Source organism: Equus przewalskii, chromosome 13, assembly GCF_037783145.1.
Source record: "Equus przewalskii isolate Varuska chromosome 13, EquPr2, whole genome shotgun sequence".
In the NCBI taxonomy this organism is placed as follows: Eukaryota; Metazoa; Chordata; class Mammalia; order Perissodactyla; family Equidae; genus Equus; species Equus przewalskii.
This window is the reverse complement of record NC_091843.1, coordinates 2,416,040-2,430,640: the sequence shown is the minus strand read 5'-3', so window position 1 is coordinate 2,430,640 and position 14,601 is coordinate 2,416,040. Positions and strand designations below refer to the sequence as shown.

Here is a 14,601-nt window from a genome sequence, read left to right as displayed (position 1 = left end):
GCAAAGTTTTATTTTGAATTTATATTGAATTTCATGAAACTTTTAGGAGAAATTGTTTGACTTTTTAATTTGGGTGGTAATATTAATTGCTTTCTTTTCAGGAATGCACTCATTTTTAAAGATTCAGGTTCACAGAAGCATAATTTACTTACAGGAAAATACACCCTTTTTAGATGTACAGTTTGTTGAATCTTGGCATACTGTCATGTAACCACCAGAAAAACTGAGACATGGAACATTTACATCACTGCAAAAAGTTCCTTTGTGCCCCTCGGGAGCTGATCCCTTCTCCCTCCCTCTACCCCCTGCACCAGGGAACCACTCATTTGACTTCTGTCCCTAAGGTTTTACCTTTTCTCACATGTTATATAAAGGAATCAGATAATATGTAGGCTTTTTTTGGTCTTGCTTGTTCCACTTAGCATAATGCTTTTGAGATTCATCCACGTTATTGCAAGATCAATAGTTCGTTTCTTTTTATTGCATGAATGTACCAAAATTTGTTTATTCATTTACCAGTGTCTGGACATTTGTGTTTCCAGCTACAGACTATTATTATTATTATTATTTTTATTGAAGTAAAATTGGTGTACAGCTAGTTACTGGCTGCTATGAATAAAGCTGCTGTAAACATTTTTATACGGGGGTTTGTGTGGACACGTTTTCATTTCTCTTGAGTAGATACCTGGAAGTGATATTGCTGGGTCACATGATAAGTATTTTCAATTTTATAAGAAACTGACAAGCTGTTTTCCAAAGTATGAGTTCCAATTGGTTCATGTTTTCACCAGCATTTTGTATTATCTTTTGAAAAAATTATTATTTAAATCATTTTAGTAGGAGTATTGCTGCTGTAACAAATTCAGTGGCTTAAAACACAACCTGTTTCTTTTCTTAGGGTTCTGGAGGCCAGAAGTCCAAAAAACTAAGTTTCACTGAGTCAAAGTCAACGTAATGGCAAGACTACTTTCTGGAGGCTCTGGGCAAGATCCATTTCCTTATCTGTTCCAAATTATACTGGCCACCTGCCTTCCTTGGCTTGTGGCCTTTTTCCTCCTTCTTCAAAGTGGGCAGCATAGCATCTTTAAATCTCTGTCTCTCTGTCTGTGCTTTCATCATCACGTCACCTTCATTCTGATTCTGTCTCCTCTGGCCCTTCTGTTCTAAGGATCAGTGTCATTATGTCAGGTACCTGGATACCCAGGGTAACCTATCTCGAGATCCTTAACTTCGTCACGTCGGCATAGTCCTTTTTGCCATATAAGGTACCAGCTGCACATTTGGGGGATGAGGATGTGGATATATTTGCAGGGTCACTGTCTAGCCTCCCGCAGTGGGTATGTAATGGTATCTCCCTGTAGTTTAAATTGCATTTCCCTAATGACTAATGTGGTTACGCAACATTTTATGAGTTTTATTTGCCATTCTTATATCTCTTTTAGAGAGGTATCTGATCAAACTTTTGTCTGTTTTTAAAATTAGGGTTTTTGTTGCAATACAATAGAGTTTTGAGAGTTCTTTTTTTTTTGCCAGTTAAATACAGAGTTTTAATTTTATAGGTTAACAATTAAGGGTCATAACTGAAGTCAATATGAAGTAAAGAGAGTTCTTTTATATATTCTGGATACAAATCCTTTATCAGATATATGCTTTCCCAATATTTTCTTCCAATATGAGGCTTGCCTTTTCATTCACCTAAAAATGTCATTTGATGAGCAGAAATTTTTCATTTTGATGAAGTCCAGTTATAATTTCTCCCTTTTGTGGATTGTGTTTTTGGTGTTGAATTTAAGAACTCTTTGCTTAACCCAACATCTTGAAGATTTTCTTCCATGTTTTGTTCTGGAAGTTTTAAAGGTTTAGCTTTTACACCTAGTTCTATGGTCCATTTTGAGTTTGTTTTTTATAATGTGAGGTATAAATCAAAGGTCAAATTTTTTTGCATTCGGCTAGCCAATTATTAAAAAGGATTATCCTTTCTCCACTGAATTGCCTTTACCTCTCTATCTAACATAAGTTGTTCATACATGTGTGGGTCTATTTTTGGATTCTTGATTCTTTTCCATTTATCTATTTCTCTTTCCTAATGCCAATACCACACTGTCTTGATTACTATAGATTTATAATAAGCCTTGAAATCAGGTAATGTTAGTTCTCCAACTTTGTTCTTTTTCAAAGAAATTTTGGCTATTCTATATCCTTTAAACTTTCATATGAATTTGAGACTGAGCTTGTCAAATTGCAAAAACAAGGCCAACCATGAAATTCATTTAGGGAGGATTAACATCTTAATAATATTGATTCTTAACATTTACCCATGAACAAGGTATGTATCTTCATTTATCTAGAGCTTTTAGAAGGTCTCTCAGCAATGTTTTGTAGTCTGTGGTGAACAAATCTTGCACATTTTTGTCATATTTATCCTTAAATATTAATATTTTTGACACTGTTGTAAATGGATTAGCTTTTTAAATTTTGATTTATGATTGTTCATTGCTAGTGATAAGAACAATTGATTTCTGAATATTAATCTTGCATCCTGAAACCTTGCTAAGCTTACTTTCTAGTTCTAGGAGCCTTTTTGTAGATTCCATCAGATTTTCCTATATAGAAGATTGTGTTTGTTGCAAATAAAGGTAGTTTTACTTTTGTCTTACCAATCTAGATGCCTTTTCTTTCTTTGTCTTGCCTATTGCACTGGCTAGAACTTCTGTTAAAATGATGAACAGAAGTGATGAGAGCTGACACCCCTGCATCTTCCTGATCTTATGGGGAAAGCCTTTCGTCTCTCATCATTGAGAATGATGTTGGCTGCAAAACCTACGGCTAACACTGCAGATGAGGAAGTGCCTTTCTCTTTCTACTTTGATGAGAGTTTTTAATCAGGAATGGATGTTGAATTTTGCAAGTGCTTTTCTGTGCCATGACCTGAAAACTCAGTCAGGACAGTCACTGGGAAGCTGTCCTGAGTTGGCAGATTGCTCCATAACTCATTGAACTAGTCTCTTAGTCCTGAGAATAGGTCAGTTCAGTTAAAGGGTTGTGTCTCATTTCAGGAGGTGGTGATGCAGGTGAGTTGCTCCAGTTAGGCCTCTATGACGCAGGTAATCAGGTATGTAATAAGAGGCATTTCTATGGAAACAAAAGAAAAAAGCCAAAGGTTAATGATTAGGGTAGATTATAATCCCAGTTTCTGAGTTCTGAAGGCAGCCAGTCAAGAAGATTTCTAGATGTCAGGACAGAAGTACCTTCAGAAGGAGTGAGGGCAGACAGTAGCAATCTGATAGATTTTTCTGGTTTGTGGTTTGAAGTCTCTGTTGATCTTTCTGACTGGCCTGCACAGCAACAGGCACAAAGATTGTCCATACATGAGCTGTTGTGGTGATTTCTCTGAAGTTTATATGCAGTTGTCCACCTTTAGTTTGCATAGCTTCAGAAAAAGGGCAGTTTTAGTTCTCAATGATTTTAAATCACAATGGTGGGAGAAAAATTGGAAACAACAGTTTGGAGAGTTGTAGCCAGATACTGGAGGAAACAAGAAGAATTTAGTATCCACACCAGTTTACAGGTAGAAAACAAAACCTCAAAGACAATTAACGGAACTAGAACTCACAAGTGTATATTACAGTTTCTACTGGAACTTAATTTTTTTCTCTACAATCACCCCCATTTCTATCAAAGATAATAGTAAGACCAGTTTGTTTGCAAATTAAGTCTAGTTTCAATAAACTTGGCCTGATTATTTATATAAGTGCAGCAGGAATAGTGATTGACCATATAGGCTCTCTTAAGTCTGCTTTGCTGCAACATGTCATAAGGAATCTCAGAATAAACTTTCAAAAGACTCTTCTAGCTAAGAATATAAGTCAAGAACTTGACATCAGACTTCACCTGCAATACCCACAGATTTGGATGAAATCTTCTCTTCTTGAGGTCCCCCTAAAATCCTGAGGTTCCTGGGCCTGCCAGGAAGTGATCTTCATTACTCACCTGATAAGGCTCCTGGGAACCCTGTAAGCAAGGTAGCAGGCCAATTTTTCCAAGGGGCTTTATTGGCTTCATAATGTCAATCCTAGTTCTTTAAAACTGTCTGGTCATAACTGTGTCTATGCATGTTTCTCTGAAGTATGACATTCCAGTCAAAGTGTTGGTAATATAACCAACGTTTCCTTTGTGTCCTGCTACAAAGAGAACAGATTCTTATTGAACCTATGTAAATAACAATATTGCCATGAAATATAAGAATACTTACTGACAGTTTCCAAATTCTGGAGGGATCAGGTAGGAAGAAAAGGTAATTGTTTCATCTTTGTTCACAAAGCTATATTTTGCCAAATTAATGTAAGTCTTAGCTAGCTTAGAAGAAAAACTTTCCTTAAATCTGGAAGACAAAGTTTAAAGAACCAAACAAAAATAATCATCCTCATCAGTTTAGTCAGTCCCATGTAATTAATTCTTGTTGATCTTAATCTTTTGTTAGCAGTGTCGAAGCCATCAGTTTCTCTCTTAGTGTTCTGTAAATTCTTGCCTAGTTCAGTGGTATGATCTGAAAGTTATCAGAAACCTCTATTCTAGAGTACTTATCAAAGTCCTGTCCATGAATCTCCTTGAAGATGAAGAACTTTTGCAAAGTATCAGAGTAAAACAGTAACTGTCTGTAAATGACAAAAGACTTAAAAATGCCCATGGTTAAAGATCTGATTAGAGCTCATTACTATACAATTGACAAGGAAATTTGGTTATTTCTGTATCATACACTATCTTAAGATAACAACTGGAATTATGATTGATAACATTATATTACAACATATCAGATTTCCAGGAATTTCACACTGAATCTGCTGTAGTTGGAGTCTGCCCCCAGTATTTCTTGTTATGTCTTCCTTTATCATTTACTCAATTGGAGCAGTTCCATCTTCTATCACTTGTAGCAAGTAACACACACGTAATCTTTTATTTCCTTCTTACATCCTAGTTGCTTTTAGGGTTTTCTGTTTCTCTTTAGAGTTCTAAATTTTCATCCAGGATATATTTTTGTTTGCCCTTTCCCCCACCAGTCATTATGCTCAACACCTTATGTTTTATTTAGTTTGAAGACCTAGGTCTTCTTCAGCTTGAACATGTTTTCTACTATATCTCTATCCATAACTCTGTATGTAATCTATTTGTAATTATTTTCTTATCTTCATTTTCTCTGTTTTCTTCTTCTGAATCTTTCTATTAGACAGATTTTAGATCTCAGAGCATATCTGCTGTGTGCTTTCCCAGATTTTCTCTCAATTTTTGGTGTTCTGATGGTATTTTTCTAGAGCTGTGTGGGGTTTATTCCTTTGAAAATTATATATGTATGGATTTTTGTTATTTTAAGGAATACTACAAGAAAAAGGGAGATAATGGTGTGTATTCAGTCTGCCACCTTATTTTTACTTTGTAAATTAAATGTTATGTTGTTTTGCCAATAACAGTTCATAATTATTATATATTTATTTTCTTTTGTTATTATTTTTATTGTGGTAAAATACATATAACATAAAATTTACCATTTTAACCATTTTTCAGTATACAGTTCAGTAGCATTAAATACATACACACTGTTATGCTATAATCACCAATCTGTTGTCTCTAGGACTTTTTCATTATCCCAAACTGAAACTCTATACCCATTAAACAATAAATCTTCATTCCTCTCTTCCCCCAGCCCCTGGTAACCACTCTTCTACTTTCTGTCTATGAATCTGACTATTCTAGATAGCTCACATAAGTGGAATCATACAATATTTGTCCTTTCTTGAGTTTGCCTTATTTCACTTAGTGTGTCTTCAACATTCATCTATGTTGTAGTATGTAACAGAATCCACTTCCTTTTTATGGCTGAATAATATTTCATTATATGTACATGCCACATTTTGTTTATCCATTCATCCATTCATTGACACTTGGGTTTCCACATTTTGGCTATTGTGAATAATACTCCTATGAACATTGATTTACAAATACCTGTTTGAGTCCTTGCTTTCAATTTTTTGGGGAATACACCCAAAAGCGGAATTGCTGGATCATATGGTAATTCTATTTTATTGAGGAATTGCCATACTATTTTCCACAGCGGCTGCACCATTTTACATTCCCACCAGCAATGCATAGGATTCCAATTTCTCCATGTCCTCATCAACATTTGTTGTTTTCTGTATTGTTTTGTTTTGTTTTGATAGCTGCCATCCTAATGGGTGTAAAGTGATATCTCATTGTGATTTTGATTTGCATTTCCCTAATTATTGGCAATGTCTATTATCTTTTATCAATACAAAACAACTCATTTTGTTCAATTATTTTTACTTTGAAATATTCTTTGTCTTACTGCAGGACGGTGAGCCCAGATTTCTTTTTCATATTATTTTCCTGGCATATCTTAGTTCATCTCTTTATTTCCTACCTTCAAACGCTTTTTGGTTTTAGGCCTGTTTTTGTAAACTGCAATGGCGGATATTTAAAAAATCATTTATTCAACACTTATTGAGCACATATTATTTGGTATGTACAGCGCCAGGCACTGAGGCTGCAGTTTGAAGAAGGGGATGAAAGGAGCCATTTTAAAAGAAATAAGGAGCGTCATGAAAAGGGAAACACTAGCTTTATGCTTTTGTTTTCACCCAATGTGAGTGTCAGTTAAAAATATATCTTTTACAGGTCACAAAATTTAGACATAATTTTCTTTAAATTCAATAATGTGTAAAATAGATTCTAACAGTTCTCCCACCAACCAAGAATAAGCAGCAGCGAGCGGCTAGTCTCCCACATTTTTCAGTACGCACTCCCTTTCCCTCTTATCATTACCCTTATAATTACGCGTACAAAGGTGCACCACAACACTCGTGGTTAGGTCTGACGCTGAAAGACACGGCTTCAGCCTGCTCGGGCTCCTGGCTAGACCGCTTTCTGTAGTCTTCCCGCCATTGGCTCTTCTCGGACGCCGTAGAGGGGCGTGCCGCGGCGACGTCTGGGAAATATAGTTCGAAAGGGAAAGTGCCGCGGTTCAGCCGGGGGACCCGCCGGGTCTCTCGTGCGCAGGCGCAGTTGCGCTGGCGGCCTGGCGGCGGCGGCGAAAAATGTCCCTGGGCTAGGCGCTCGCTCGCTCGCCTGGAGTGCGGCCGCCGCGGGGCCCGGGGGCCGGTGAGCGCGGGTCCGGGACGGGCGGCTCTTGCGGCGGCGCGAGTCCGGCGGAGTCCCGTTTCGGGGCGTCAGGAGGCGCGGGGCCCGGGCAGCTGACGGCAGCCGCGGAGGGGGGCGTTGCCGGGGGTCGCCACCCGCGGGGCCGAAGTCCGCGCCGCCGGGCTGCCCCCGCTCGGGCCGCGTCCTGGAGAAATGGCCCCGCGGCGAGGTGCGGGGAGCCGGGTCTTGTTTCGGGGTTCGCGAACCCGGGGCGGTGTTCGGGTTTATGGTTTGTTGGGTCCCCCTCGCCTCCCAGAGTTTAAACTTAGAATTATTTTGTGTTTATCCGTTTTTGCCAGCCTTGCTTGTTTGCCATTGAGTGAATCCTAGAGTGATTTAACTGTTTTCTTTTTTGTTTAGAGTAATTTTGTCTACTTGCTAAGTTACTTCTTTTTCCCCTGATTTTAAATTCATTTCTGGGCAGTGCCGCTGTTCCTTCCGAGTCCTGTATTTTGGAGAGGCTGGCGGAGGGGCGGGGGTAGGTCATGTTTCCTTGATCATTGAAGGAGCTTTGACAGCTCTTTCTTCATAAAAGAAGCACAACTTCCAAGAGGAAGAGCAGCGAGGACTGATTTTTTGGTTGGCTGTTCCTGAAAAGGACACCAGTTCTTCACACACTATTTGAAGAATTGTTATAATCATAATTATAATTATTATAGCTCATGATATCTAAGTGCAGAGGTGTGGAACCTTTATGCGCTTTCTCACTAACTGAGCATCTCCGTGAGCCTGCCGTGACCGTCCTTCACTGGGTTCACGCGCCTTAGGTGCTTCTGGTCCCTTCCTTGATTCTCTGTTCCTGAGCCGCCGGCTGCGGGTAGCCGCTCAGTGACCGGAGGTCAGCGTGCTGCCCACTCCTGGGCCTGGGGCGGCCCAGGGCTGCTGGAACAGGAGCGCCTCGGTTGCGCCGGGTCCGCTCTGGCTTCCTTCTGCAGGGTGCTCAGTGTGTGCAGGTTTCTAACCCGGTCTGGCCTAATGAGGGCCAGAGTGCAGGCGGGATGGGGAGCCCTTACAGCTGCTTTTTCCATTTCAGGCACCTTCTCCAAGAGGGGCAGCGGGGAAGGAGAGATGGCCGCAAGGTGGTTGCCGGCCCAGGTTCAGGTGAGTGAAGGCTTCCTCCTTGAACTGCCTTCCCGGTTCAGAGCTTCATCCATTGCTGAGCTTCTATAGGCCCTGGAGGCCATGGAGGGACCCTCAGAGGGCTTGGGAGGTGAGGAACTCTGGAAGGAAGGTGTTTCTCTTGTCTCAGGGCCAGTCTCTCTGTGAATTCTCCGCTTAACAGTTAAGCACTTGTTGGCTGGGAATTCGATGGACCCCCCAGCCCCTGGTCAGTGCCACAGCCAGAGCTTTGTGAGGGATCCTGGTCGTTTTTGCCCAATGGAGGGCGGAGACCTGGGGGAGTCAAATAATTCCTTCCATAACACTAGGAATTCAAAGACGAAAGGTATGCTGTTTCCCCTCAAGGAGCTGAGGACCAGTCAGCTAGAGTAGTACTGGTAAGGGTTTGGGGGGTTTTCTAGGACGATTCAAGAAAGAAGACCTCTGGTCAGCAGGTGTGGTCAGGGGTATTCCCTAGTACTGGGCGGCTGTGGACTTCCCAGCAGGACTCGGCTCATGTAGATGGTGCAAGGAGAGGAAGCTGCAGCCTGGGCAGTGGTTTGGGGGACAGACTCAGGGAAGTGAGCCTTCCCTGAGGTGGGAGCATCTGGGCAACAGTGATTTCTTCCCGTCTTTGCCTTTTCGTGGCACTTGGGGAAATATAATTAAAAACGTGATCTCCTCCCAACCCAGGAAACCTCCTCACAAGGTAAAAGAGAAGGAAAACAGTGTTGTTATTGAATGAGCTAAGCCTGAATGTAATGTGCATCACAAGCAGTCTGCCAAAGAGATCGCAGAGATGGAAAGCTCACTCTTGCATAGTTGAGTGGATGCAATCCAATTTTGCAACTTGGAAATTTTTCAGGTGCTAAGTTAGGCCCATCTCCTCGCAGGAGACTAGGAGATTGGCACAGTCAGAGATAGTTACTGTCCTTGAGGAAGTGTTCCTGCATTGTGAGGCTGGCAAGTGACTTATTTAGCCATTAAAGAGATTTACATATATTTGGAAAGGATAGAGAAAGAATTCAGAAAGAAGACAGAGGAGGGGAGTGGGAGTCTCCTGCCTTATTTCCAAGCCTCTTATTTTTAATTTGTGTTTGCTCTGCCACGTCAGAGAATATCCCTAGTGTTGTGAGCTCCTTTCTGGGTTTGGGGTATGATAAAGAGAAAGCAAGCTGTGCCCTTCCACTCCGGGAGCGTGTCCAATGGAAATGGGCTCTGCCTGCCTTCCTGACGACGCGCCGCACTGCCCGGTCCATTGTTGTTGGAGTTACAAAAGGGGCAGCAAGCGAAATGCTCACCAGTAGATAAGTAAACTGATTCATCTATATGATGAGATACTGGGCAGCAAATAAAACATGTTGAGTAGGGTACTGTTATCTGTATAATACTTCATTTTTGTTTAAATCTAGAGCCGTGTTAGCATGTAAAAAGTCTGAAAGGACATACAGCAAGAAGTTAACAAAACTTGTTTCTGGTGGTAGAAAGTTAGATTAACATTTCTTTTTTGTTTGCTTATTGGTCTTTTCTAATTTTTTTTTTTAAAAGATTCTTATAAGAAAAGGAAGGGGCCACTAGTTTAAAAGGGGTGACTTGTGATCAGGTGAAGCAGGAGAGAGGTAGAAGAGCAAAGGCTTCTGGGAGGAGAGGGAGAGCCCCAGCTGCAGCCTTCTCACCTGGCTCTTGTTGGCAAGTTATGCACCCACCACCCTGGGCCCTCTGCTGAGAAAGCCGCACGGGGGACATTCTCTCTTACTGTGAATGTCAGTGTCCTCTCGCCCAGGACACAGAGATGGCCCACGGTGCTGACAGAATCCAAGCATACCTCTTCCTCCCTGAGTGAGTGTGCTGGAGCCTCCTTCTAAAACCTGATTCTCGTGTCTCACCTGTAACATGAGAGTTTGGTCTAGGTGATTGTACGTTTTCATGTCTGAAGTTCTGTGTCTCCGTCATCCTGATTTTCTTCAATGCCTTCAGTTGCTTACCTTGTTTGGCTGCTGCGCCTCACTCACAGGAGGTGCGTGGTAAACATGTGCTTAGCAGCCAAGAGGGGTCGGGAGGGACTCGGCTTGGAATGCTCAGGGCCCTGAGTGGTGACAGATTGCTGCTCAGATATCCTGTTGGGGGGACGGTCCTGGGTGAGCAGGAATGGGTTTGCGTTACAGGCGTCTGTGACATTCAGGGATGTGGCTGTGCTCTTCAGCCGGGACGAGTGGCTGCACCTGGACTCTGCGCAGAGAACCTTGTACCGGGAGGTGATGCTGGAGAACTACAGCACCCTGGTCTCGCTGGGTAAGGACCTTTCCTCGTGATGCAGAATCTGCTGGGGGAGCATCTTGGTGCCCTCTACAAGGGGGACGTTTGCAGGGCTTGGCCAGGTTCAGCTCACAGGTGGGCTCAGAGAGTAGTGGTTGCTGTTCCCCTTGGCTGCTGGGAAAGGGCTTGGCTTGGTAGAGTTGGTGATGGACATCCTTTCTGTGCTTTGCCTGTGTCCTACCCCCCCCAAAGTTTGTCCCCCTGGGTCTCACAGGAGGTTCCAGAGTAGAGGAGTGTGCAGCCAGAGCCCTTTCTTCCTGAGGCCACCTCCTGACTGTCCTCCAGGAGCCCAATTTTAAGCCCCTCTCAGAATAAACCTTTCTCCTTCCTTCGACTGTCCCTCTGCCTCGGAGGCCCCGGGGCTGGATCTGTGTGCCATGTTGGCCACTCGTGTTTGCCACAGGCTCATTCTCTTTTTATTGTCCTTGAACAGGGATTCTGTTTTCCAAACCAAAGGTGATCTTCCAGTTGCAGCAAGGGGAAGACCCCTGGATGGTGGAAAATGGAGTTTCTCAAGGCGCATGTCTGGGTGAGTGGCGGTAACTGGGGACGGGCAGAGCATTTCCTAACTGCCTGGGCGCTGCTGGTCAGTGAGGAGCCTGCGCTCGGGGGGCGCTGCCCAGGGCTCTCCTTGGTGTTCCCCCAGGTGGGAGGTGCTGGGGAGGGCGTATCCTCTCTCTGCCTTCTTAGGTCCTTTGTGCAGCAGGTTCAGAGGGGGAGTTGAATTCTCCTAGGATAGGGTACACTTTTGTCCTGTGTCCTTTGTTTCTTGTGATGTAACACAATATATAATGTGTACAGTTTTATGATTCATATTTTCCCCTTTTTTCTTTTACTGGATTATTTTCTTAAATTATTTTCCTTTTGTGGTTTGAACAAACCTTTTAACACTATAGTAGACGTCTCATTGTCCATCTTGGGTTTTTGCCTTGTCTTTTTTGTCTACAACTTAGTACACATGATTCAGCTAAAAAGCAAAAGCAGAGGTACGTGTATGTACACACACACGAGAGAGAAAGCAGGGGTAGCAAAATGGTAGCAAATCGAATTTGGGCAGAAGGTTTGCAGATGTTCAATGCGCCGTTCTCCTAAGTCTCTTGTGTGAAAAATTTCAAAATATGTTCCAGACCCTGGCTGCTGGGACATTTCTTCAATTTCTAAAGCTCCTGTGGGTTGCTGCCTCAGTAAGCTCTCACTTTCTTTTCTACTCTGAATTTTGCTTTTGTTTCTAGCACCAGAGAATGGCACTCTCTTTTGAGATGCTGCTTATCCAGAGTTTCCTTTTCTTGATGGCAGGAGACAGGCTTTCTGTTTCAGCTCAGTCTTGTGCTTCCATTCATGAACTCTGTCTTCAGATTTTTCCCTTTGGTTTGACTAGAATGTTTTCTTGAATAATGTTTTCAGAAAGGTTCATTTGTGCTACATTTGTGCATGTCTAAAATCGATATTTTACCTTTCCTGTGGGAATTATGTTTTGGATCTAGAATTCGAGCATCAGTTTTTTTCCCCTTAGAATTGTTCGAACCTCACTTCACTGTCTTTGGGCACTGAGTGTTCATAAAAAAATCCTCCGTTAGCTTGATTCTTGTTGTTCTGTTTTCTGTTTAGAAAACCTTTTCTTCCTCTTTTTTTTTTTTTAAAGATTTTATTTTTTCCTTTTTCTCCCCAAAGTCCCCCGGTACATAGTTGTATATTCATCGTTGTGGGTCCTTCTAGTTGTGGCATGTGGGATGCCACCTCAGCATGGTTTGATGAGCAGTGCCATGTCCACACCCAGGATTCGAACTGACGAACCACTGGGCCGCCTGCAGCGGAGTGCGTGAACTTAACCACTCGGCCATGTGGCCGGCCCCTCTCCTCCTTTTTGTCTTCTGTCTAGAATATAATAGGATATCCTCTTTATCTTTGGAATTCAGAAGATTCATTAGGTTGTATCAAGGAGAAATTTTTTTTAAATATTGTTATTTGGCGTTCGCAGGGCCCTTTGCTTTGAAGAACCAAGTGTTTTTTCATTTCAGGAATCTTTTTTGTATTCCATACTAACATAGATCCTGCCACATTCCACCACCATTTTGAGGAAGCTGACTTCAAGAATAATGGTATCATAAAACAGAAATTCGGTCAGGACCTTAGAAAATAAATGTATCTGTTGTAAGCACCCAGAATGGTAGCCATGAATGAGTTTCAAATTTGGCTCTGAGCTTTCTCGTTGGCAAAGAAATCTTTGTCCAATTGACTGAGTTCTTCTTTTGCAAGCATTTAAGAAAATTAATTATTTTTTTTTGAATGGCCCGTTTTTTTTTTTCAAGATTTTGTTTTTCCTTTTTCTCCCCGAAGCCCCCTGGTACATAGTTGTATATTTTCAGTTGTGGGTCCTTCTAGTTGTGGCATGTGGGAAGCCACCTCAGCGTGGCTTGATGAGTGGTGTCATGTCTGTGCCCAGGATCCGAACCGGTGAAACCTAGGGCCACTGAAATGGAGCATGCAAACTTAAGCACTCTGCCATGGGGCTGGCCCCGAAAATTAATTATTTTTAATTTGTACAAGATATACATGGTATTATAAAAAGGAGACAGAAGAGCAAAAAAAAAGTGGATTCATCTGAAATTTTACTGACTACGATGAACCTTTGTTAATATTTTAATATTTATTCTTTCAAACTGTGTGAATATTTGTTTGAGTATGTTTGTATATGAGAGAGACAGACACACAAAGAATCAGAAACAGAGATGATTATATGTGTTGTTCTCGAGCCTGTTTTTAATTGTGAATGTCTTTCAGTTATTCAGCCCTCATTAAATAGAGGTCTACCTCATTGAAAGAACTCTATTTATTGTTAAGCAATTATTAAACAATCTTCCTTTTGGAAATTTTACTTTCTAGTTTTTCCTTATTAATATTGCTACAGTGGCTGTGGAATACAAAGGGAAATATAAAGAGAAAAAGGTCCAAAGAGTAAATAATTACAGCACAAAGGCATGAGTATTATGATTAGAAAAGCAAGGAATGTGAATTAAAAATTCACACAGGATTTTTTGAAAAACTATTCAACGTCTTTATAATCAGTGAAGGTCAAGCTAAGGCAATGAGATACTATTTTTTCCTTATTAAATTACCACAGGTTAAGAGAGACATATGCAGTGTTTTGCTCCTGCTCTGAGTGATAAGCAGTATCTTTAGTGGGATTTTGGCCAGTACCGTCTTTCTGGAGGGTAGTCTGGTTTTATTCTAGGTTGAGAAATTTATCTTAAAGAAAATAATTCCATGATTGTGCAAACTTGCAAAGACGGTTTAAGAGAATGTTTGTTATAACATGAGGCATTACTGGGGGGAAAGAAAGCTAAATGACTCTCAGAAGGGGATTTATTGAATTGTGGTATGTTCACGCATTGGAATATTGTGTAGCCATTAAAATGATGATGTCAACCTACATTTATTGACATGGAGAGAAGCCTACAATGTTTTTTTAACTGAAGTGGGGGCAGGGGAAGCTTAGTTTCAACCTATTTTTACTTTTTAAGTGAAAGTGTTTTTTTATATTCAGAAAAATTCTGGTGAGCTAAATTCCACATATAACAGTGATTATATTACATGATGTGTTTGTGGGTGAATTATATTTTCATTTTTATAGTTCTCTGTATTTTCTTAAAATGATTAAATATTTTCTTTTAGTTAAGAAAATAAAAGCTCTTTCATAAAATACATTTATTCCTTTTGAATCAGTGATTCCATTTCTTGCACTGTATCCTAAGTGATCAAAGCAAGGACAGAAGATTATTCTCTGAAGAATAATCAGAAGAATGTACTCTTCTCCCAGCATTCCCCATATTACTGTATGGCACCAGTCTCCATCAGGCTGCCCAAGCCAAAAGCTAGGTGTCATCCTTGAGTGCTCTCACCTCCTCTGTACAGCCTATGCATAGGTGAACATACCTGTCGTTTCCACCTCCAGAATACCCAGTGTGCCTGCTTCCTCTC

The 14,601-nt window shown here is 41.3% G+C and overlaps 1 protein-coding gene and 1 long non-coding RNA gene across 4 annotated transcripts in view; one reads left to right on the top strand and one right to left on the bottom strand.

The window, feature by feature from the left end:
* Window positions 1-1,518: 1,518 nt before the first annotated feature.
* Window positions 1,519-6,975, bottom strand: LOC139075236 (uncharacterized). The gene is made up of 5 exons (XR_011525403.1): window positions 6,835-6,975; window positions 5,998-6,220; window positions 3,991-4,181; window positions 3,249-3,525; window positions 1,519-3,132 (listed from the first exon to the last, which is right to left on the bottom strand). It is a non-coding gene; the product is annotated as an uncharacterized lncRNA (long non-coding RNA).
* Window positions 6,976-6,992: 17 nt separating this feature from the next.
* The window catches only part of LOC103540164 (zinc finger protein 879), a 45,260-nt gene continuing 37,651 nt past the window's right edge, over window positions 6,993-14,601 (top strand). The window contains exons 1-4 of one of the 3 annotated variants that reach the window (XM_008506683.2): window positions 6,993-7,170; window positions 8,243-8,310; window positions 10,473-10,599; window positions 11,057-11,152. In XM_008506683.2, the coding sequence (XP_008504905.1) occupies window positions 8,278-8,310; window positions 10,473-10,599; window positions 11,057-11,152 (256 nt within the window). In that variant the 5' untranslated portion in view covers window positions 6,993-7,170; window positions 8,243-8,277. Of the gene's footprint in view, window positions 7,171-7,256; window positions 7,379-8,242; window positions 8,311-10,472; window positions 10,600-11,056; window positions 11,153-14,601 lie in introns of those variants that run through there. The other 2 variants (XM_070570095.1, XM_008506682.2) reach the window with 2 other exon arrangements.